We start from the raw sequence: 23,507 nt of genomic DNA, 5'->3' as shown, positions 1-23,507 counted from the left end.
TACATTTCTCATGTGAAGTTTTAATGCTATGACCTAATCTCTTTATGCATATTTTGAATATAATACTTCATGTACTGTATTTTCAGATACATGCAATATGATACAGTCTACCCCTGAGCTATACCCCTTAAATACATGCAATATGATGAAATGAGCTATATTAACAACAATCTTTTTTCTTCCTAGTTCTTCAACTTTTCTGTAGCTCTCCTAAGCCAGCTTTGAGATATGCAGCTGTGAGGACCTTGAACAAGGTAGGTGTCCCTTTGCCAACTATTGACTTATACCAGTGTTTGCTTGAGAATCATTACATGTGAAGCATTTGGCTTCCTCTCCAAGGTTAGTAGAAAGGATTTTTGGGCTTCACTTCTGTAGCACCTTCCTTGTATTTGTGGCCCGAGGTGTGGCCATTTTTCCTATTCAGCTAAAGATTATAATTCATTTCTGACTTTGAGCACTTTATAGCTGAGAACCACATTGTCCAGTATGATGGCCATTAGCCATGAGTGGCCATTTCCATTTAAATTAAGTGAAATTAAATAAAACTAAAAATTCAGCTCCTCAGTCACTCTCACCCCACTTCATCTGCTCAGCTGTCATGTGGTTAGTGACTCTAATATTGGACAGTGCAAAAATATAGAACATTTCTATCACTGTAGAAAGTTCTCTTGGACAATGCTGGTGCAATACAATGTGAGTCACATGTGTAATTTTAAATTTTATAGTAACTACGTTAAAAATTTTTAAGGCGAAATTAATTTGAATTATTTACCCTTATATTTATAAAATGTCGTATCAACGTGGAATTGGTATAAAATCATTAAAGATCTATTTTACCTTATATTTTTTCACACTAAGTCTTTGACATCCAGTGCTTATTTTATGTTTAGAGCATATCTTAATTTGGACTAGCCACATTTCAAGTGCTTAATAGTCACATTTGGTTATTCGCTACCATATTGGACACCATAGGTTTAGAGGATACAATTCAGGAACATAGAATAAATTAAATGATCATAAACATTTGAAATGAAAGTTTGGGGTTTTTAAAAAGGTTTTATTTATTAGAGAGAGAGCACACGTGAGAGATCACAAACAGTGGGGGAGGGGTAGAGGGAGAAGCAGACTCCCCACCGAGCAGGGAGCCTGACAGGGGATTTGATCCCAGGACCCCTGGATCATGACCTGAGCTGAAGGCAGACACTTAACCAACTGAGCCACCATCAGGGCACTCTTGAAATAAAAGTTTAATGTAGTAGAAGCTTGTCATAAGGCAGTGTGTGATCTATTATAAATTAATTGTATGACTAATTGGAGGTAAGAGAAGCCATGGATAAACCTTTACAGGACAGCCAGGGAAGAACCCTTTACAGAATTACAACATGAATTGTATTTTTAAGAAGTGATATAAGGCCATTTCCTTTATCTATAATCTTGGGGCCAGATGTGTCTCAGAATTCAGTATTCTATGAATTTTAGGAAGGCAAAATGGTGCTCTTATATTATATACTAACCCCACTGAGCCTATAGCAGTACCCTACCATTAAAAACATTAATATTTCTTTTTATTTTTATTTTTTTAAAAGATTTTACTTATTTATTTGACAGAGAGAGAGATCACAAGTAGGCAGAGAGGCAGGCGGTGAGGGGGGAAGCAGGCTCCTCACTGAGCAGAGAGCCTGTCACGGGGCTCAATCCCAGGACCCTGGGATCATGACTGAGGCCAAGGCAGAGGCTTAACCCACTGAGCCACCCAGGTGCCCCTCTTTTTTAAAGATCTAGTAGTATTTCTGTGCTGTACATAGGACTCTTCTCACTATGTAGAATAAATTCATATTTAACTAATTTTACATTAGTTTGGGTCTCATTTTCCTGTTAAATGAATTTTGATGCCAATACTTCGCTGAGTTTTCAGATTTTTAAATTGTGGGTAAAGGATTCTATACCAGTATTCCAGTATTGAGATGGAGAGGTGAACAATTTTGACAAAAACAAAGAAGCAGGAGAATGACAGACATGTTTCAGTGAGTGTGAGCAGTCCAGTTTGGCTGGAGTTTGCTCAAATACAGAAATGTTTTCGAAGTGATAAGATATTAACAGTCTTTGAGCCGTGTTTACCATGGTAGGTACTGTTCTCCGAGATCCTTACATCTAGGGGAGTAGATACCCATGGACGCACGTACTGTAAAGAGAAACGGGCCAACTATAGCACAGCACAGACTGTGATATTGTTATAAAGATTATAGAAACCTAGGAGGAGAAAGTGCTGTTATACTGTGACTCTGGCAGTTAATCCTTTATCCGATGATATATCATACCTTATTAGTTGGAAATATTCTTCTTAAAACAATTACTTTTGACCTATATTGTCCCATTTAGATTTCTAAAAACTGCTTATGTTAATTAAAATTTCTGTTTTCCTTTTCCTTTGTTTTTGAAAGTTCCAGTCTTCTTCAGTAGCAGTTTGCTTATTACTTTATTTTTCTTGCCCTTCCACAAGGTGGCAATGAAGCACCCCTCTGCTGTTACTGCCTGCAATCTGGACTTAGAAAACTTGATCACAGACTCAAACAGAAGCATTGCTACTCTGGCCATCACTACCCTCCTCAAAACAGGGAGTGAGAGCAGTGTGGACAGGCTCATGAAGCAGATATCTTCTTTTGTGTCTGAAATCTCAGATGAGTTCAAGGTAAAAGCTTAAATATGATCATGTTTCTCCCAGTCTCTGGCTTGCCTGTTTCTTTTCTTAGCAGTATCTTTGGATGAGCAAAAGTGTTAAATTGTTATGAGGTCTAATTTATTAATTTCTTTCACTGTTATGTTGCCTTTGTCTATCTCCAGGCCTTAAAGATATTTTCTTATGTTTTCTAAATGTTTTATGGGTTCAGCTTTTACATTTTGGTCTATGATCCAATTTGAATTAGATATTTATGTATTGTATGTGATAAGTTCAAGGTTTTTTCCCCACACTAATATCTAGTCATTCCAGCATAATGTATTGAAAACATCTTCTTTTCCCCCCATTGGAGTGCTTTGGCATCTTTGTCTGAAAAGCAGATAACTATATAATAGTAGGTATATTCTTGTTTCCTTATCACATTCTGTTGATCTGTTTGTCAATCCTATGCCAGTAGCATACTGTATTGATTAATGTAGCTTTATGGTACCTTTTAAATGTAAAGCAGTGTGGTCTTCTGACTTTGTCCTTTTTTTACTATTTTAGGCCCTTACATTTCCATATGATATTTAGGATCAGCTTATAATTTCCATTAAATAAAGTCTGCTAGAATTATGATTGGAGTTATGTCAAATCTATAAATAAATCTGGGGGGAACTGACATCATTGCAGTATTCTTCCAGTTCATGAATATGGTATACCTCTCCCTCTATTTAGGTCTTCTTTAATTTCTCTGAACAATGTTTTATAGCATTTACTCTATTGATCTTGCATATCTTTTGTTAAATTTATATCTAAATATTTTGTGCTTTTATATCCTATTGAAATTTCTATTTTATTGTTTGCTAGTGGTATATGAAAATACTTTTTTTTTTTTTTTGCTTTCTCATAACTTGGTATCCTTACCAATAGGTACCCCTATTGGTTCCAGTAGTTGTTACACATTTGTTAAGATTGTCTGTATAAATAATCATGCTATCTATGAATAGAGACAGTTTTGTGTCTTCATTTCCAATCCAAATGCCTTCCTTTTTTTTTTTTTTTTTTTTTTTGCCTTACTAAAATAACTGGGACTTCCACTATTCCACTATAGTGTTGAATAGAACTGGTGAGAATGTGTCAAAAGAACAAATGATCAAATGAACAATAAAATAAATTTCAGTTAAAAAAGTAAGGTAGAAAGGTTTTATTATTTCATTCTTTTTTCTCAGTCAAGTATAACTGGCTCTATTTATTCTCTTCTACTATATATCTAGACTATTTCCTTTTTTTTTTAAGAGTACACTGGAGCAGTGAGGTGGGGGGAAGAATTTTTAGCAGGCTATACACTCAGTGCGGAGGCTGATGCAGGGCTCGATCTCAGGACCCTGAGATCATGACCCAAGCCAAAGTAAAGAGTCAGATGGTTTTAACTGACTGAGTCACCCAGATACTCTTATATCTAGACTTTTAAAAATCAAACTTAGCCTGTATAGTCAAGTAGACATTTTGAATCTTGGCGAACCTTAGGAGTTTATGAAGGTCATTGTGTTGTACGGCTTCCTGAATGAGCCTTCTATGCTTAGGTATTTAGAGAGTTTTCAGTTGCAATTTCAGTTTGCAATTACAAATAATGCTACAACAGATAACCTGGTGCATATGTTTTCTTAAAATGTTGAAGGTGTATCTCAGGGTCAGTTCCTAGAAGTTCATATGCTAGGTTGAAGGGTAAATCAATATGTAGTCTGTTTGTAGAGAATGCTAAATTCCACCAGCACATATAAGAGTGCCAATTTCCCCGTGGTCTCACCAGTAGAGTGTATTGTGTGTTGAAGTTTTGCCAGCCTGACGGGTGAGAAAGTGATCTTAGTGTAGTTTTAATGAATTTTTCCTCTTATGAGGGAAGTTAAACATCTTTTTACATTTTTAAAGATCATCTAATATTTCTTTTCGAATATCATTTGTTCATCTCTTTTCTCCATTTTCTATAGGAATTTTGGTCGTGTCCTCAGTTATTTCAGGTTTCTTGTATGTTAGGGATATTAGTTCTTTATATATGAAATATGTTATGATATTTTCTTCCAGTTTGTCATTTGTCTTTTGACTTTTCTTATGATGTCTTCTGTTGTGCAAAAGTTTGTTCTTTTTATGTAGTAAGATTTGTCAATCTTGTTGCATTTGACTTTTGGGTAATAGAAAGCTTTCCCTTCGGGGGCGCCTGAGTGGCTCAGTTAGATAAACGTCCAGCTCTTGATTTGTGCTCAGGTCATGATCTTAGATCTTAGATCTTTGATCTTAGATCTTTGATCAAGCCCCACACAGAGCTCCATGCTGGGCGTTTTCTCTCTCCCTCTGCCCTTCCCCTGACGCCTTAAAAAAATAAAAAAAGGAAGAAAGCTTTCCCTTCAGATTTTGGAATATGATTGAGTAAATAGGGATTCACCTATGATTTCTTCCAGTGGGTGCATAATTCCATGTTTTCATTTAGATCTCTGATACATTGGATTTTATTATCATATATGAGACATAGAGCTTATCTTACCCATTTTCAATGATTATCCAGCCCCCCCCCCTTTATTTAAAAGACTGTCTTTGCCCCAGTGATTTGAGGTACCACCTTTATTATCTGCTGAAGTTCCATATGTATGTGGGTCTGTTCCTGGGCTTCCTATTCTGTTCTGTTGTTCATTTATTCATATATCAGTATCACACACTATTTTAAATATACACACTTTGTAGGGCATATTAATATCTCTCAGCCCCCCCTCAGCATGACTGTTTTCATTGTTTCCAGGACTATTCTTCCATGTTTATTTTTCCTTCATAAATTTTAGTATCAACTTGTCTAGCTTCATGAAAGATCTCATCATTGGCATTCTTACTGGGATCACATCAAGATATCTTGATGATGTTGAGAGATCCTATCCAAGAACAAGGGATATCTTTTAATTTGTTCAAATCTACAGTTTTGCCTTTTAAGAATCTTTTATAATATTTTTGTTAGTTTTGAAAGCTTTCAAAATGCTTTTCTTATTTTCTCTTGTTTGTTGCTGTTAGAAATCGTTGTATCCGTTTTATCTTCTAACTAGTTATGCATGTATATGTTCCCTTTGTATAGTGCAAGTTCTCTTCCAGCCTTAGAAGATACAGTGTCTCCCTCTAAAAGTAAAGGGCAGGGACGCCTGGGTGGCTCAGTTGGTTGAGCAGCTGCCTTCGGCTCGGGTCATGATCCCGGCGTCCTGGGATCGAGTCCCACATCGGGCTCCTTGCTTGGCGGAGAGCCTGCTTCTCCCTCTGCCTCTGCCTGTGCTCACTCTCTCTCTCTCCCTCTCTCTCTCTGACAAATAAATAAATAAAATCTTTAAAAAAAAAATAAAAGTAAAGGGCAGGTTTCCACACAGCCCTAGAAGATACAGCTAGTGCTGCCCCTAGAGCAATAAGCAAGCATGCTCACTGTCCAGAATAATAAAGACATTTCCCTTCAGCACAAAGTTCCCACAGGCTTACTACCCTCTTGAAAATATTTGAGTTCCACACCTCAGGATTTTTCTGTAATGAGAGCTACTGTGGCCCTTTAGACATTGTCCTCTGAGGAAACTGGCCCCCAAATGCTGATGCTCTAGCTACGCTGTTGCTGTATTTAATTGTCCTCCTGATCCAGGAGTCTTGTTTTCTCTACCACAATCCATGAAATTTGTGACAGACTAACTTGTTAGCTTGGAAGTAGGGGAAAATCTCATAACCTTCTCACTTCTTGACAGTGGTTTTCAAAATTGTGGTAAAATTTTTCTAGAAACCATTTTGTGAAGTTGTTCCCTGGTAATTTTCTATTCTATGGAAATTGGCCTATTTATGCTTTTTTAAAAAATCTGTTTATTTTAGAGAAGAGAGCACGAGCACGAGTGCTCAGAGGGAAGGGACAGAGGGAGAGGGAGCGAGAGAGAATCTCAAGTAGACTCCCGAGCTGAACACAGAGCCCGATGCGAGGCTTGATCTCATGACTGAGGTCATGGCCTGAGCCCAAACCAAGAGTCAGATGCTTAACCAACTGAACCACCCAGACGCCCCACTGTTTGCTTTTTATCTTTACTCTTCACTTTAAAAATTTTATGTGGTTATTGGCTTAGAGCAAATGAATGGGGTCTCTTGAATGAACTTCATTTTTACATTGTTTTTTATTTCCCTGGAGGTCTCCTTGCCTGTCTTTCATGAAGAACCACTCTAGAGAAGTGTTGCGCCACCTTAGCTTGCAGTAAATAAGAGGGAAAGTATGCCTTGTAGCTCAAGGTGTGAAGATGAACGTCCTTTCTGTGTTTGTTTCTCCACAGGTGGTGGTTGTACAGGCAATTAGTGCTCTCTGTCAGAAATACCCTCGAAAGCACAGTGTCATGATGACTTTCCTCTCCAACATGCTCCGAGATGATGTAGGTAGACATGTTTTCATCACAGGAAGTTGCTCTTAAATTTTTATGATTCCCATGAAATATTAGACAGTATTTAAAACAGCTCTGTCACCTTGGCATGCCTCTGGAACGGTATGCATAATTCTGCTTGCTGTTTTATCATTACTAAACATGCTGCTGTTTTAGTTTTCTCACTTGGAGAGAAAAAAAAAACACTTTTGTTTCTTTCAGAAGGGAAAGGAAATGAAATTTGACTATTAGAAGCTTGAGCCTGGGAGTAGAAGCATTTCTTCAAAAAGCGTCCTCAGAATGAATGGCGGTTTTCTCTTTTGCCAGGGAGGCTTTGAATATAAGCGGGCCATTGTGGACTGCATAATCAGCATTGTGGAGGAGAATCCCGAGGGTAAAGAAGCAGGTCTAGCCCACCTTTGTGAATTCATTGAGGACTGTGAACACACTGTTCTGGCTACTAAGATTCTACACTTGCTGGGCAAAGAGGGCCCCAGAACGCCTGTCCCCTCCAAGTATATCCGCTTTATTTTTAATAGGGTCGTACTGGAGAATGAGGCTGTCAGAGCTGGTGAGTCACTGGAACACTGATACCGATGTACCTGCTCATCTGTGGAAATGCTTGTTAACTCAGGGGGGTGGTGAGGACATTGGAAAATGAAGTCGCGACGTCTGTTCGATGGTAGGATCTTGGAGCACGCTTAGGCCAGGCACACTGCTCTTCGTCTGCACTCCGGTTTCCACCCCGATTTCTGCCTTATGTTAGAGACAGATGATCCTTGACTCTCAGTACGATGGGAACACAGTGATGGCAGCATGTTTTGTTTTTGTTTTTGTTTTTCCAGAGTTAGAGTTACTCACACCATCGATTTGAACATCTATGAATTGTGTGTGTGTGTGTGTGTGTTTAAGTGACTTTTTACACAGGTGGTAGAAAATTATTTTACTTCTCCTTCCTCCCCTTAGCATGCGAACAGGCAAAAATCTCTCCTGTTAAAAATATAAACCCACCTCTGATGCATTGTTTCTTACCAGCTCACTGACTAGACCTCCCCTGTCAGGCAAACTCGAAGCAGCGGTTACTAGCTGCCTCCATGAATTTATTCTCCATTTTTTCAACTCACTATAATCTAGCTCTCTCCCTTAAAAGCCCTCTGAAGGTACTGTTTTAGAAAAATTACTTAGAAGCTAGTTGGAAAAGCAAGTCAGTCACTGACGTTCTTACCTTTGTTCAACTCTCACTCAGCCTGACGGACTCTTGACTAAACACATCTTGAAACGCTCTCCCCCTGTGGTGTCCACAGTAGCCTGGCCCTTCCATCTCTCCCTGTCTGATTTATAGGGCCCCTCTTTCATTCCATAAAATACTTAGTTTTCCCTTGGGGGACTGTCATACAACACACGCTGTCTTCCGGGGGGGCGTCTTCAGCCCCCCACCAGGGCGCGGGGACACCGCCGTCCCGTGTCTCTTTCCTGAACCCGCGTGTCCACGGTCTCCGGCAACTTCGGGTTCAACCCAAAGGCAGATCCTCACCTTTACCATCCACTCCGCTGTGAAGACGGAAGCCCCTGCTGCTGTTTCAGAGCCCCCTCTGCCCGCTGACAGGATTCTCTCAGTCCCGCTGTGGGCTCCCCTCCGCTTCAGAGAATTCTGAGGCGCACGCTTACCCGGTCTGGTCTCCAGCGCAGAGCCTCTGCCTCAGCCTCGCCCGGCTGTGTCTGTCCCAGGGTTGGACCCCCTCTCTCTGCCCCTCGTGCTCCTCTCCTGCCTTGGCCCCCTGGCGAGCGCTGCTTGGCCTCCCAGTGTAAGCGCAGCCAGCAAGGCTCAGCCCTTTCTATGTTCTCACATGGCATCCTGGGTGTCGCTCTCCCCGGGCTTCCTCTGCTCCCCTGTCCTTATCTCTTCCCTCGCCTGTCTTCCCCACTGAAGTACAACTCCCGGAGCTCAGGAACCATGGCTTTTCTCTTTTCCACCTCCAGCACCTAGCACAGTTCCTGACACAAGTTAGGTGGGCCATAAATCTTGACTAAACGAAGTGAATTTGATAATAGAGTTTCTTATTATGCTTCGGGCTGGCTGTTTGAGTTAGAGCTGAATTACCTCTCTGTGGAATATGAGGGGTTGTGGTCAGAGTGGAGGAGAGCTCCTGTAAGAAATATATATGATTCTTTTTCCTCAGTGCATGGAGAATTTTCCTACTCATAGCTCTCTTGGGCCTGCAGATTTCTAGTTATGCTTATTACATGGAGCAAAGAAATAAAATCAAGAAACACACACTCATTTTTTTGGAATGACTATTGTTTAACTTTTGAGAATCCAATACAGTACTTACGTTGTTTTATTTTATGCTTCATTATAGCTGCTGTGAGTGCTTTGGCTAAATTTGGGGCTCAAAATGAGAATCTTCTCCCAAGCATCCTAGTACTCTTACAAAGGTAAGTAAGGCAATGTCTTTTTTTTTTTTTTTTTTTTTTTGAAGAACACCATATGGCTGAATAGAGACTTCCTTCTATCAAGTGCTTTGTGAGGCCTGAGAGTAGAGTTGATGGAATAAGTCAAGGGCAAACTGTATTTCTGTTACCTTTTCTAGTAATCTTGTGTGTGCTGTGTACGCGTAATTTTGACTTTGAATTTCTGTTGTGTGAGTTTGAGGAAGTAATCTGAATGCGTGTGCCTCAATTTGCATAATAGGGGCCAACTTCAAAGTGATGCACTGTGAGAGTTGAAAAATCAGCTTTTCATGGTTTCCATGACTCCCTATTTGGTGAGGAAAAGACCTGCTTTCACAAATATACTGTGATTACATCTTATAATCGAAGCAGAAAAATTACAAGCCAGAGGCTGGCTGGTTTCACTAAAACAAATTGCCATTTGAGTAGTAACACTGCCTGGATTCTGAATGCTTGTTAGGATCCTTGGAAAGCAGAATATTCCCGTCTCGTAATTATAAAGAAGTCGAAGTCTGCTGGGGTCATGTGGTTGCATATTCAAGAATAGAGGCCAAACTGCTAGCTCACGTCGTCGTAGCCTTCCTGATTATTCTAACGCTTACTTGCGTAGTGCTTCTGGTTCGTAACAACCCTATTTCTTTACTAATCTCGAACAGTCTCCGAAATTTATGGGGATTGTAAGATCCACCGTTGGCCATCGTGGACCTCTTTTATAAAGGGGGTAGCAGAGGGCCTCAACTGTGCCCTTGCAGTGTGGTGGTAAAGAAGGCGATTGGAAGTTGTCAGGGTACTGTGACATGCCCCTTCTGTGTCCCCTGGACAGGTGTATGATGGACACGGACGATGAGGTTCGGGACAGGGCTACTTTCTACCTGAATGTGCTGCAGCAGAGGCAGATGGCGCTGAATGCTACGTACATCTTCAATGGTCAGTGAGAGCCAGGAATTGAGACAAACACACTTTTATGCCCCAAATGGGGTCTTGGAAGCGTTATTTGCATACGAGCCGACTTCATTAGGCAAAATGCTTGATTTTTTTTGTCTTTGAATGCACTTCCATTTTTAGGGGAACCTCAAGTATATAAGGGCCCAAAGAACATGGCTTGTTCCCGGTTCTCTTCAAGCTCCCTCTTGGTTGGGTTTGCCTTTTTTTCTTATGTTAGGATTATTCTCACATGGCTAAGTTGCTTTCTTTCCCAGAAGGTACTTCTAATCTGTTGGAAATTTTTATGCTCTGCTCCCATGCTCCCTTGGGCAAAATTATAAGGCAGTTTTATAAAATAGCTTCATTTTGAATGACTTCAGCTGTAAAGTCTATGGTCTTACTCTTCTCTCTTTGTCAGAAAGCTTAGGTAAGTATTACAAATCTGGGCCTGTCCGGATCCTGGGATTGTGATAATGTCAAGATTTCTGTTTCGTAGGCCTCACGGTCTCGGTGCCAGGGCTGGAGAAGGCCCTCCACCGGTACACACTGGAGCCTTCAGAGAAACCCTTTGACATGAAGTCTATTCCTCTTGCTGTGGCCCCTGTCTTTGAGCAGAAAGCAGGTAAGGGGAGCGCTTAACTGTTAGTTTTTCTAATGTGTGAGTAGTTTCATACTCGTTGAACATGCTGTTAACACATTTTCTCAAATACTTCTTTTGTTTAATTGTCACTTCTAAATCTTATGGCACGAAGATGGGCGTATTTTCTTAATTAGGGATTTAAATAGTCTTCTCCTGGGGCACCTGTGTGGCTCAGTCAGGTGAACATACGACTCTTGGTTTTGGCTTAGGTAGTGATCTCACGGTCACGAGATCAAGCCCCATATTGGCTCTGCACTTGGGGTGGAGGGAGGGGAGTCTGCTTGAAAGATTCCCTCTGCCCCTCCCCGCACTTGCATGTACGTGTGCACTCACACTCTCTCTCAAATAAATCTTTAAAAAAAAAATTAAAAGTTTTCCCTTGGTTTTCACATAGAATAGGAAGCCTGACCCAGACTGCGTGTTTTCTTCTTTTAATGCTGAGTGTTACAGCATTTGAAGTTAGTGGGTCACTGTGTGTCTCAGAACAGTGATTGTGCTGTTACCTCCTAGTTTTATTTTTTTCTGAATTTGGTAAAATCTTAGTTAATTTTGCTATTGGAGATTTGTTGTGAAAGAATATATAGGACAGGATCCTGAAAAGTATTCCCAAAGAATATCTAACTTTAAAACTCTAACAACAACAACAACAACAACAAAAAAGGAAGGAAGGAAGGAAGGAAAGTGTTTAGTGGCTCAAACTGAGGATGAAAGATATTATGCTAACCTTCAAAACTTTCACTATTTCTGTTGATATTATACCAGTAATTTTTCCTGTTTGAATCATGAGATTTGTCTTATAAATCGTTCCTCCTTTTAAGAATAATTTCTTTCCCCCATCCTGGCCCATTTGAAGCAAATTCTGTATTTGGGGAGCCACTTTATTTCACAAAATATGTTCACTAAATACACTTTAAGTTGAGCTTCTCTCTAAAAAAGGTGACAAGGAGTCTACCAGTATGATTTAGGAATAGCTCTTTATGTATCTGCTAGAAGTTTCTGCCCGCTTTTCTTTCTGTCTGCATTTTTAGCGTGATAGTGGGAGGGAAACTCACTTGATTGCTCATATCTGTCTTTGTAGAAATTACACTTGTGGCCACTAAGCCAGAGAAGTTGGCTCCTTCCAGGCAAGACATTTTCCAAGGTATGTTGATTTGATGTGTAGAAGTAATAGTCTTACATCCCAGGCACTGTAAATACAGTGAAGTCTCCACTACTTTTATTCAAAGTGATTAATTGTTAATGCAGGAAATCTTTGTATGACTGAGTATCTGTTGTTCCAAGTGACAGTTGCTGGGGCTACCTGGAGCCCACGGTAATTCCCACCTGCTAACTTACTAATTGGGAATATTGTCCTTACTCTCTATCTTGGTTAACAGGGAACTCAAATTCTACAAAATTAGGAATTTAGTTTCTTTTTTTTCCCCCTTGTACTAATTCAGTGTATAAACTCTCTTAGAAGATTATTTCACTAAAGCTTGGGGACATAGTTGAGCCTTCCACTGTGACTAAAACATGGAAACTTAAAACATTTTAGGCACCCAGAGTAATGTCTTTTCCTCTCTCATGTTTCTTTCTTCTCATCTTTTTTCTCAAAAGAACAATTGGCTGCTGTTCCCGAGTTTATGGATCTGGGACCCTTGTTCAAGTCTTCTGAGCCCATTCAACTTACAGAAGCAGAGACGGAATATTTTGTTCGTTGTATCAAGCACATGTTTACCAACCACATCGTGTTCCAGGTGAGGAGGGTGCCCCCACTGGCTCCCATAGCATCTCCAGGAACCCGGAGATCAGTGTTGATTCCCCTTCAGTTTATGATTCTAGCTGCTTTCTACTGAGAAGAGGAACTTGGCCTCATTTCTGGGGTGTTTCCTAACTTCATAGCTATAGAAATGCCTTCATATGATGGTTAAAATGTAAAAGGACATAAAAGCGAAATGTGTGAATAAGTCAGACAACATCATGTACAACCTATTCAAAAACAATCATCATTTAACATCAGGGCAACTTAAGTGGGTTCTTCCAAGAACTTGGATTTCGGTTTGATTCTTAGCTATCAGACTTCTACCATCTCATTTGGTAGAACTCAATCTCAGGAAAGAGAAGGAACTGATAAATAAAAGAAACAAAAGGAACTCAAGGCAACCCCTATTGCCTCAAGAAAAGTCTTAGGAGGAGATGTGCAGGATAGTCGAGGGAGGAAAATGCTAGTGGGTTCCAGAACGGAGTCGTGGGTCGTGGGTGGGAAGGACCAACATTCTAGGAAGGAGTTGTGCGCCTTCGTCACTTCTCTGTCTGCTGACTTTTCAGTTTGACTGCACCAATACCCTAAACGACCAGCTGCTGGAGAAGGTGACCGTCCAGGTAGAGCCGTCAGATTCCTACGAGGTGCTGTGTTGCATCCCAGCCCCCAGCCTCGCTTACAATCAACCAGGAATATGTTACACTCTGGTTCGCCTGCCTGATGATGACTCGACCGCAGGTACTAAGCCCCAGGAGGGAAGAGAGCGGAGTAGGAATGCATTACAACTTGAGCTCTTAAATGTCTGGGCAGATGTGTGGGGTTCGGGAACATGGTTCTTTTCCAGAATGAAATGTAATGATAATGACGGTGTATTTATATTTATAAAATTCATTAGTGCTACAGAAATACTAGTTTTGTAACTAAGTCTCTGAGTAGTATTCGCTGGATGTTTAATGTTAAAAGCTGAATGTACAGTGGTAGCTCAACAAGGAATTCCCGCTTCCTGGTAGAACAGTGTAACCACTGAAGAGGGTTCACGTTCCTGATGTCTCCTGTGAAGGATCATGGTCTCCTCCTCCTTGATGTTTGTTTCTGGGGCAGCCTAAGGACTTTGTATCTAGTAGGTCCATGGCATTTTAAAATTGCTTCTGGGGTCCTGTAGCGCAAGGCTGGTGGCTGAGAGTACGTCCCGTCCTAATGAGTGGCTTAGCCAACTTCTGTGTACCCACATTTGAGATGGGTGATGTAATTCTCTCCTTGACCCATGTGCAGTCTTGAGAGAGGGGCGGGGAGGCCTATGAAGGAGGGCCAACCGCTAGGGCCAGCAGTGTCTACAATCTTGGGGTTTGAGGTCTTGCGACCGACCTCCTGTGAATGTCAAGTATTTATTGTACTTGATTTCTTTTCCCATTTTTCCGCCTGAATTCTTCTCTTCCCACATTCACTCCACATCTTGACACTGTTACCCAGTTTTTACAGAAATAAGCACACGTATCACATCTATGTTTTAAACCATTTTTATTACTAGTACAGGAGAAAAACAATTTTTACTACTAGTACACAAAAAAACAATTTTTACTACTAGTACACAAAAAAACAATTTTTACTACTAGTACACGAAGAAACAATTTTTACTACTGGTACAGGAAAAAACAGAAGTTAACAAAATTCACAAATACTGGGGAAAGAAGTTACAGAGTTACAAGAAATTGTAAAAGTACTAGTAAATAGTTATCCCTGGTCATCATTCAGTTCTGTCTGGGGCTTAACCTGCCTTCTCTTAGCCCCTCTCCCAACTCCCTTTTTAGATGTTGGTTCTGGGAGCCCCTGCCCAATCTCCTCTGTGTTGGACGATAGACCAGGCTACTCTCTCTAGCACGAGGTAGATTCAAGTTGGCACCATTGCTGGGTCTGAATCCCAGGTGGTTCCTTCTGGCCCTCGGCGGACCTGCTGTTCTCTTTTGTAGCCACTCTGGATCCATAACCCCCTGGGTAGGAAGGCACTTTCCTATCTGGCCTCCAGTATTTCTCCTTCAAGCATCAGGCCATCTGACTTTGACTTTTAATCACCTCCTTTATCCCTTTATGAAGTTTCTCTAGCTCCAGCCCCTTTTGGCTTCACTTTCTCTCCTGGTCGTTTCCCTCTGACATTCGTCTAAAGGATGTCCACCAGCCACTAATGAAGCTGGCTGTACTCTGAAGTCAAGCCAGTTTTAGTCACCCTTGTTCTAAACCAGTATCAGGGCCCAGTCTTAACATGGCCCTGTGGCTTCCGCCATCATCCTGGGAAACTGCGTTTTATCTTTTTTTTTTTTTTTTTCCAATAGCCCCCTCTCCTTTTTTCAAAATTCCTCCCCTTATTAGACTTCTAAGGTTTCTCTTTTTTTAAAGGATGCCATTACTTTGCAATTTAATTTTAAAGGGAAGTGAAATACTGAACTCACTGAAGAATCCAACTCTTCCCAACTGAGAATACTAGCTCCTTCCATTTCCCCAGGCTCACTTGGATAGTCGACAACTCAGGTGCCTCACACCCCAGGGAGTGGTCTTCACAGAATACAAGAAATACAAGTTTACAATATCAAAATACAGAAAACAACAATATCGAAATTACAGAAATTACATTGTACAGGAGAAAACAACCACAACAATAAGAGAAAACATTTCTACCAAGAGAAGAAGCATAGGGAAGGTTTTCTCACCCCTCCTTTTTAAAGAGTTAATTTATTTTTAAAGCGTAGATCTTACAAATTAGCCCAGAGGTTTCAACCTTTGATCTGCTGGCTGTGGACTCTTTTGCTTGATGGTTTGTTAGTATTTTATTTATAAAAATTTGGCACTTGAAGAATTTTCTCTGTTTCCTATTAAACTTTTCAAGGGGTTTGCTGGTTGGTGTCAAACTCTCATTTAGAGTTATAAACTCTTGTCCTTGCATCTTGGAGAAAAATGGAATTTTGTCTCAACACTTGGACTTTTAAAACTTAATTGTCAGTAGTCAATTTAAAATTTGACCCATCACATACCTGCTTAAAACCAAACTCCTTTCTATTCTTTAGTTTGGTCAGAAATTCACACATTTTTAATCAATGGCCAATTCAGAGTCTTTGCTGTGCAAAGAACAGAAGTGAAATACCAGGGCATAGGTGGTAATAAGAGTCTTCTCCCTCACCCCCGCCATTTTGCATTTTCCCCACCGCAAATACTACGAATTTTTCCAATCACCTGAAGAGCTATACATCACTTCTACTAATTGCAAAAAGTATATTTTTCACACAACCACAGAAGAGAAAAAGAAATTACACAGATTGCGATTTCTATCAACTCGAAAACTGTATAGCATAATAGAAAGACAGAGATAGATAGATTTTTGGGAGATAGATTGGGATCTGGATTTTGACTGCTACATATGGACTGGGTAACTTAGACAGATTATTAATTCTCTGTAAACCTTTTAGGACTGTTACAAGGATGAAATGAAATTCATAAGATGATTAGCATGGTACCAGACACACAGTAAATACTCAATAAATGGAAGTTGTTATTGCTTCATCTGGAACTACCCACTTCCTCTCTCTCTTCTTTCAAGTCTATCACAGTTCACAGGACACACGCCCTCCAACCTCCAGAGAGTTGTCCTAGCAATTATCCTGATCTTTGCTGTATCTTGAGACTTTCTCTCTCCCCCCTTACTATATATGTGTACAAAACATCTAAACCCCATCTGACAAGATTTACCTAAACCCAACACCAAGATGGTCCCGTAAGTCCTTCCCTCGGATCATGGGCAGTGTGTGGAAAGTTATCGGTATCACAGATCTCAATTCCGTGAGTCCTACTGGCCATCTTCTGTCCTCCAGCTGTTCCCCCTTTATGCCAAAATGTTTAGAAAAGCCTTCAAGGCTTTTCTTAGCTTTCTTAGCGTCCTTTCCCATCCAGCAGCTTTCTTTCCCCTGCGGCTTTACTGCACTCACAGAGGACGTGTGCGACATCCTACAAGCCTTTCCTCTCGCTGACCCCTGCCTGTTGAACTTTTTGTCCCACTCCCTGTTCTGAATCACTGTGACCCCTCTTTGTTTACATTATGGGACCATTCGGCCTTCGCGTATCACACTTCTCATCTCAGCCGTCTTCACCGCATTTAAATGACTCACTTAAAAAGTCTGCAGTGGAAAGTATCCATCCTAAGATCTGGCTGAACAGCACACGTGTAGGCGCTTCTCTCTCTGTCACGAGGGACGCTAGTGACAATTCCTAACTCATGTCTGCTGCTGGGCTCAACTTCCTGCCGGCACGTCCTTAACCCCCATCCTCACTTGAGCTACCGCAGGATTCCGACAGGCTCCGAACCCCCCGCCCCCTTGCCCCGGCCCGCTGCCGGTCTGTAGTCTCCATTCCATGGTCTGCTGTTTGATATTAATCATATTAACTCCTGACACACTGGATGAGCAGCTTCACTCAACTGAAATACATCCCAGAGTTTCTCACTTTTACCCACCTCCAACCACTCTCTGGAATCCTTCTTCATGACCCTTCATGAAACTCTGCATCCTTCCAAGCTAAGCACATATCCCACTTTCTTATTCAAATACTAAAAAAGTAGGACAGGTAGAACATTATTATTCAACCACCACTTCCTCTGCCTCAGTCACCAGAACGGGTAGCAGTCTGGCCAGTATTCCTCCAGTCTGACCCACGATGAGATTGGCCAAGGTTCCCAGTCTCCGATCTCCTTATCCACCTGCTCACTCATCTTGCCCCCCAGCTGGCTCCCCTCACATACACTGAAATTTCTATCATTCCCTTCTCTGCTTACTTCCTGCCTGCTTCCCGTCCTACTACATGTTCCCTTGTCACAGCATCATCGGCGTACAAATCTTTATCACTGCCTTTCCTACATGATATTGTCTCTCCAGAAGGCAACAAAAGGTGGCATATCCACTCATTTCCTCTTTTCCCTTCTTTTGGCCACAGAGAAAACCCTCCGCTTGTCTGCAGCAGTCAGGCTTGGTTCCACTTGCGAGTGACTACTCTCGTCACTCACAATTCCTCTCATGACTGGCACGCGCCTTGATCTTTGGACACCAGGAGCGCGTGAAGCACCTTCAGGCTTCACTTCATGAATTTATCTCCAGATGATATGACATTATTCTCCTGGACCTACCCACTTCCATGTGATGATCTGAGAGAGTTTGCAGGCAGACACCTGTTTTCCTATGACAATTTATTTTTATATATTTCTCCCATTTTCCTTTATCCCATTAACAGTGATCAAGTTCGCAGGCAGCACTGTGCATCATAACCATTAGAATGTTGCTCAGTAATTCCAAGAATTATTTAGTAAGTACACGGTCAACTTAATTTTATTTTAACCACTTCTCTTCCCGTTTTTACTCTGCTCATTTCCATTAGAAAGACAGTAAATACTTAAGTAGTGTGTCACAATCAACAACATGCATATTTTCCAGTGCTCGAAGCGGTGCTTTCAGAGTCCAGTGGGCTGCCCGGGACCACCGTGCTTTCTGCTTGGCTGTCCGGCAGCCGCTCCCTCTGCAGATCCTCTGCACTGTCTATCGTCCCATCAGAGCGCTTGCCTGAACATACAACAGCACCCACTTGTTTATATTTCCTAGCGTGCTCCTGCCTTCTGGCCTCAATACCACACAAGCCTTTCCTCTCGCCCCCAGAGCTGCCCGTGTCCCCGGATGGGGAGTTCTTCACGGCACTGTTCCATTCTCCGTAATGCCCTTTCACCAAACCCGAGCCCTTCAAGCCACCAGAGCTTCTCTACTCCTCCACCCGCCTATCCCTTTCTTGTCCCATCTACTCCGGCGACACACCCACGACCACCCTGCCGTGGCGGCCCCAGACTCCCCTGTCACTCTCTTTTCCACACTGTGTGCGGGATCACTGTGCTCAGACACGGGCTCTGCTCCACTTCATTGCCGCCCGCCAGGCACATGAGGGAGTCCCAGCTCTTTTCCTTGACATCTGCTCCCTACTTGGCCTGCCCTCCTGCACCCTGGGTGACCAGCTTCTCCGTCCCCAGTGAGCTGTACTGAGACCCTATGACGCTGAAATCATGCTAAACCCTCTACCTTCTCAGGGCTGCCATTTGGTAGGTCATTTTCTGGGCATTTCTCTAACCTTCCGTCTTGTCACTATCCCCTGCACGGACATGGTAGTCTCCAGCGTTCTAAACGGGCCGCGACCTCTCCCATCTCCTCCTCTGCTGGCCTCCTCCACCCTCTCCCCCACGGTCCTCAGCGGCCGTGGTCTTCCTCTCGTACCGGCTTCCTCATGCCCTTGTCCCCACTTGGGGGACCCGGCTCCTGGTCTCTCCACATCCACTCCCTCTGGGCTCCGTGCCGCCCTCTCGCTCCCCGATCCTCTCACCAGCCTCTCCCACCCTCCCTGCCAGGCCCCATCACCTGTCCTTTGTCACTCTTGTCGCCCTGTGGACCAGCTCTGCTCTCCCACACTCTCCCACCCCTGCAGACTGCTCGCCTGCCCCCCCCTCCAGGGCCCCGGCTCAGCACCCCTCCTGCTTGGCGTCTCCCCTGCACACGCAGCACAGGGACTGTCCTGTGACCTAAGCCACCTGACGTTCCTTCAGCCTCCCTGGGGGAGTCGTCCCTCTGGACTCGGGGTCTTCTCTGCCGAGCGCGCCCTTCTCCATCCCGCACCCGCTGCTCAGCCCAGGTCAGTCGTCTCTGCCTCAGACACACGGTGCTGACCCCACCCCAGCCACTGCCATCTCTCTCCACCTTCCTCTTCAAGTGTCCTCAGCTGGTCTGCACCCCTGACCCACTGACAGTAAACCCCAGCCTTCAACCCTCCACCTCCCCACCGCCCCCATCCCCACATCGAACCAGAGGCCTTCTCGGCTACATCCAGTTGCTCGCTGTCTGCCTGGGCCAGGCTCCTTCTCCCCCATGTCTCACGGCCCTGACTCTGCGGCCTCCCCCGTCACCTGCCCCGGCCCGGGGGCTCACCTGCCCAAGCGTCACCTCTCTGCCCGCCTTCCACTTGGCCCCTTCCACCCAGTGATTCTCACCCGAGGACCCACAACCCCCAAGACCGCCTATCAGTGTCATCGTCTGGGCATGTTTTTGGGTTTGCTTTTGTGTGTTTTTGGGTTTGCTTTTGCACTGAGCAGAGCACTGCTCCCCCTCAGATGTTCTGATAGGCCTGCCCTGGGGGCCATGCCCACAGCCCCCCTCGGGTGAAAACCACCCCCCCATCCTTGGGGAGAATCACCGCAGTGGAAGGCCACCCCGACTCCCCGGGCAGCACCCCGCCCTCGTGCATCTCTAGCCTCCTGCTTCCATCAGCGGCCGGGAACACTTGTCCTCCGCCCCAACTGCTGACCCAGGCCGGCTCTCTGCCCTTGGATCCCCCGTGTCCCCCCGCCCCATATTTACTCTCTGACATGTGACCTAACCCAAACCCCTGTGTGCACTAGAGCACTGTTCTCTTCCTGACATCCTCGGTGACTGTCTCTTTCTCTAGTTTATTTCTCTTGGTATAAGTCACGACACTGTTCCCCTGCAGAGCCTTGCCCCTCACGTCCCTCTGTGACTCCTGCCAAGTGCACCTCTCCCTCTGCCTTTCTGGCAGCTGCTCTCCTGTCCTCTCCATGTGGACTCCCCGGTCTTCCCCATCGTCTCTTCAGTCTGTGCTCGTCGCCCTCAACACTGGGTGTGAATCAGTCCACAAGCTCAGTTTGAGAACGGGCTTATCTCTGTGCCTGGAGCTTGGCCCATGTCTCCCCACACCCCTCTCCACACACACCCATTGATCCTACCCTGCCCTCACGTCCAGCCCCGTCAAAGCCAAGTCCTGTCACTAACCCCGTCCCCACCTCCCACCCCGTCCCCTCCGGATCCGTAGTAAAGAGCCTGGCCAAAAAGTTCTACCCTCGCCACCATATTCAAGGCCATGGGAGCAGCTCCTGCCACCACCTCTTCTTCTTCCCTCCTTCCTCTGCCTCCCCTCAGGCCACCCTCAGCTGGCCCACCTCTCTGAGCTTCCCCCTGGGGGCACCTCGGAGACGGGTCCAGATGCGTTCTCCGCCACCTCCCTCTTCTCTGCTCACCCTGTTGGTGTCCAGCCTGTCTCCCCTCTCCTTCGTCCCCTGGGTGCCTCCCTTCACCTTGCCTGTCCCTGAGACGTGACCCTCCTGTCACACTCCATCAAGACCCCTTTGGACAGTCTTTCTCATGATCTTTCCTCACAGGCTGCATTTCTTCCCTTTCCCTCCTCAGCCCGGGGAAAGCGCCCTGCCTCTTCCCTAAGACCCGTGCACCTCAAAGCTCCCCAGAGCCTGTCATGGAGTCCCATTGGGTCGTCCCCTCACCATCGGAGGCACTCCTTTCCCGGGACCCGCTCTCGGCTCACGCTCTTTCCATCCCCTCAACAGGCCATTGTCCTCTCTGAAACCATCTGCTGTCGCTCTTCTGGCCCTTCCACTGGCTCTGACCCGCCTCCCTGTGTGAGGCTCCCCTTCCCCTAGCCTCACCCCACCTCACCTTCCTCCTTCCTCTCTCTTCCCTCTCAGTCAAGCCCTTGCACACAGGACTTTACCCCAGACCTGGACTTTCAGCTCGTCCTCCTTCCCTCACCTCCCTTGCTTCCATTCCTTCTCCCATGGGTCCCCTGAGGCACCCCCACCCTGCACACCCCACTGAACTGTCCAGATGCCCGTTTGCCCTCCTTCCTGCTCGGCCACATGATTTTGAGCCCATCCTGTCTCTCTCCATCCCGGGAAGGCTTCCCACCTCAGTTGTCCACCCAATGAAGCCTCTAAAATAAGTGTTTCCCGGACCTTACCCCCTCTCTGCCCCTTGCTCTCCCCCTGGGCCCCTCTGCTGCCGCCATCATGTTCCGGACCACACCTGTGGCACCACACTGCTTTGAAGTTCCTTCATACCCTCCCTGTACAGTCCCTGCCCCAGGCCGGCCCTGCAGCCCTTCAGCCTCCTGAGGTAGCACCCACAGATTCCGTGGCTGCTGCACACTCTCCCTTCTGCCTCGGCTGCCACCCACTCCTCCACTCTGCGCATCTTTTCGACCCACGCAGTGGACTCCAACCACGTGAGTCCATCCCGAGTCTCTGAAGGGACCTGCTAGAGGTCTCTGGGCCGGACCTGTCGTCATGTGCTGTGCTGCCCTACTTCCTCTGTTTACCCGTATGATGGTCCCCTTCTCCTTCTACTCTGGGGGCCCCGTCTCCAAATGTCCAGCCTGTGGAATCTCCGTCCTGCCCGTCATCGGGCCTGAACACCCCACACACCACCAGTCCTCTCCCTACCTAAGACATGCTAATGTCCCCAACAGAAGCTTCCAGGCCGCCTCCCTCTTTTCACCACTGAGCCCCTTGCACACTCATGAGGTTCCCTGCCCTTTCTCTGCTCATGGACACCTTGACCCAGCCTGCACCCTCCTCCTCCCTTCAAGGCTGCTCTCTCCCTACTGGATGCAGAAGCACCTCACACAGTCCGTCCTCTGCTTCCTCGCCTACTCTTGTCTTCCAGAAACGCTCTGCTTCGTCCTCAGCGTCCCATCCCACTTCCCCGAGCACCTTCCGGTCCTCCCTTGGACTCAGTGGTCTCTACTTCACGTCTGCTCTCTTCGGACCAGCTCTCGTGCTCTTCTGCAGCCAGGCGTTGGTCCCCAGCCTGACGTACCGAACTCATCTGCTCCCCAGTCCACCCCAAATACTCTACCCTCTGTGGCTACCATCCTGGAGACAGTGGTTGCTTCTCTGGACGTCTGACTTCTCGTTGTCTCCATATGCCCTTCACAGACAGGGTTGACTCCTGCCCTTCAAATGAGACTCTACCTCGGCCACCTCATCCTCCCACATCTTCTAGGGGCTTCCTCACACCCTTGTCCCCACTTGGGGGACCCGGCTCCTGGTCTCTCCACATCCACTCCCTCTGGGCTCCGTGCCTCCCTCTCGGCACAGCGCACTCCCCGATCCTCTCACCAGCCTCTCCCACCCTCCCTGCCAGGCCCCATCACCTGTCCTTTGTCACTCTTGTCACCCTGTGCACCACCTCTGCTCTCCCACACTCTCCCACCCCTGCAGACTGCTCCCCTGCCCCCTCAGGGCCCTGGCTCAGCGCCCCTCCTGCTTGGCGTCTCCCCTGCACACTCAGCACAGGGACTGTCCTGTGACCTAAGCCACCTGACGTTCCTTCAGCCACCCTGTGGGAGTCGTCCCTCTGGACTCGGGGTCTTCTCTGCCGAGCGTGCCCTTCTCCATCCCGCACCCGCTGCTCAGCCCAGGTCAGCCAGGTCAGCCGTCTTTGCCTCAGACACACGGTGCTGACCCCACCCCAGCCACTGCCATCTCCCTCCGCCTTCCTCTTCAAGTGTCCTCAGCTGGTCTGCACCCCTGACCCACTGACAGTAAACCCCAGCCTTCAACCCTCCACCTCCCCACCGCCCCCATCCCCACATCGAACCAGAGGCCTTCTCGGCTACATCCATTTGCTCGCTGTCTGCCTGGGCTGGGCTCCTTCTCCCGCATGTCTCACGGCCCTGACTCTGCAGCCTCCCCCGTCACCTGCCCCAGCCCCGGGGCTCACCTGCCCAAGCGTCACCTCTCTGCCCGCCTTCCACTCGGCCCCTTCCACCCAGTGATTCTCACCCGAGGACCCACAACCCCCAAGACTGCCT

General features: G+C 45.5%; 1 protein-coding gene across 1 annotated transcript in view; it reads left to right on the top strand.

Annotated features, from left to right (window-relative positions):
• The window catches only part of COPG2 (COPI coat complex subunit gamma 2), a 72,499-nt gene extending 57,098 nt beyond the window's left edge, over positions 1–15,401 (top strand). Inside the window, exons 11-20 of the mRNA XM_080818008.1 lie at positions 187–254; positions 2,501–2,689; positions 6,985–7,080; positions 7,396–7,639; positions 9,429–9,504; positions 10,343–10,446; positions 10,940–11,065; positions 12,162–12,224; positions 12,680–12,819; positions 13,391–15,401. Coding sequence (XP_080674134.1) covers positions 187–254; positions 2,501–2,689; positions 6,985–7,080; positions 7,396–7,639; positions 9,429–9,504; positions 10,343–10,446; positions 10,940–11,065; positions 12,162–12,224; positions 12,680–12,819; positions 13,391–13,744 — 1,460 coding nt within the window. The 3' untranslated portion in view covers positions 13,745–15,401. The remainder of the gene's footprint in view (positions 1–186; positions 255–2,500; positions 2,690–6,984; positions 7,081–7,395; positions 7,640–9,428; positions 9,505–10,342; positions 10,447–10,939; positions 11,066–12,161; positions 12,225–12,679; positions 12,820–13,390) is intronic.
• The last annotated feature ends 8,106 nt before the right edge of the window (positions 15,402–23,507 follow it).

This window comes from Martes martes (assembly GCF_963455335.1).
Source record: "Martes martes genome assembly, chromosome: 11".
NCBI classification, from domain to species: domain Eukaryota; kingdom Metazoa; phylum Chordata; class Mammalia; order Carnivora; family Mustelidae; genus Martes; species Martes martes.
The sequence above is the reverse complement of the archived record's forward strand: the minus strand, read 5'-3'. Positions and strand labels throughout refer to the sequence as shown.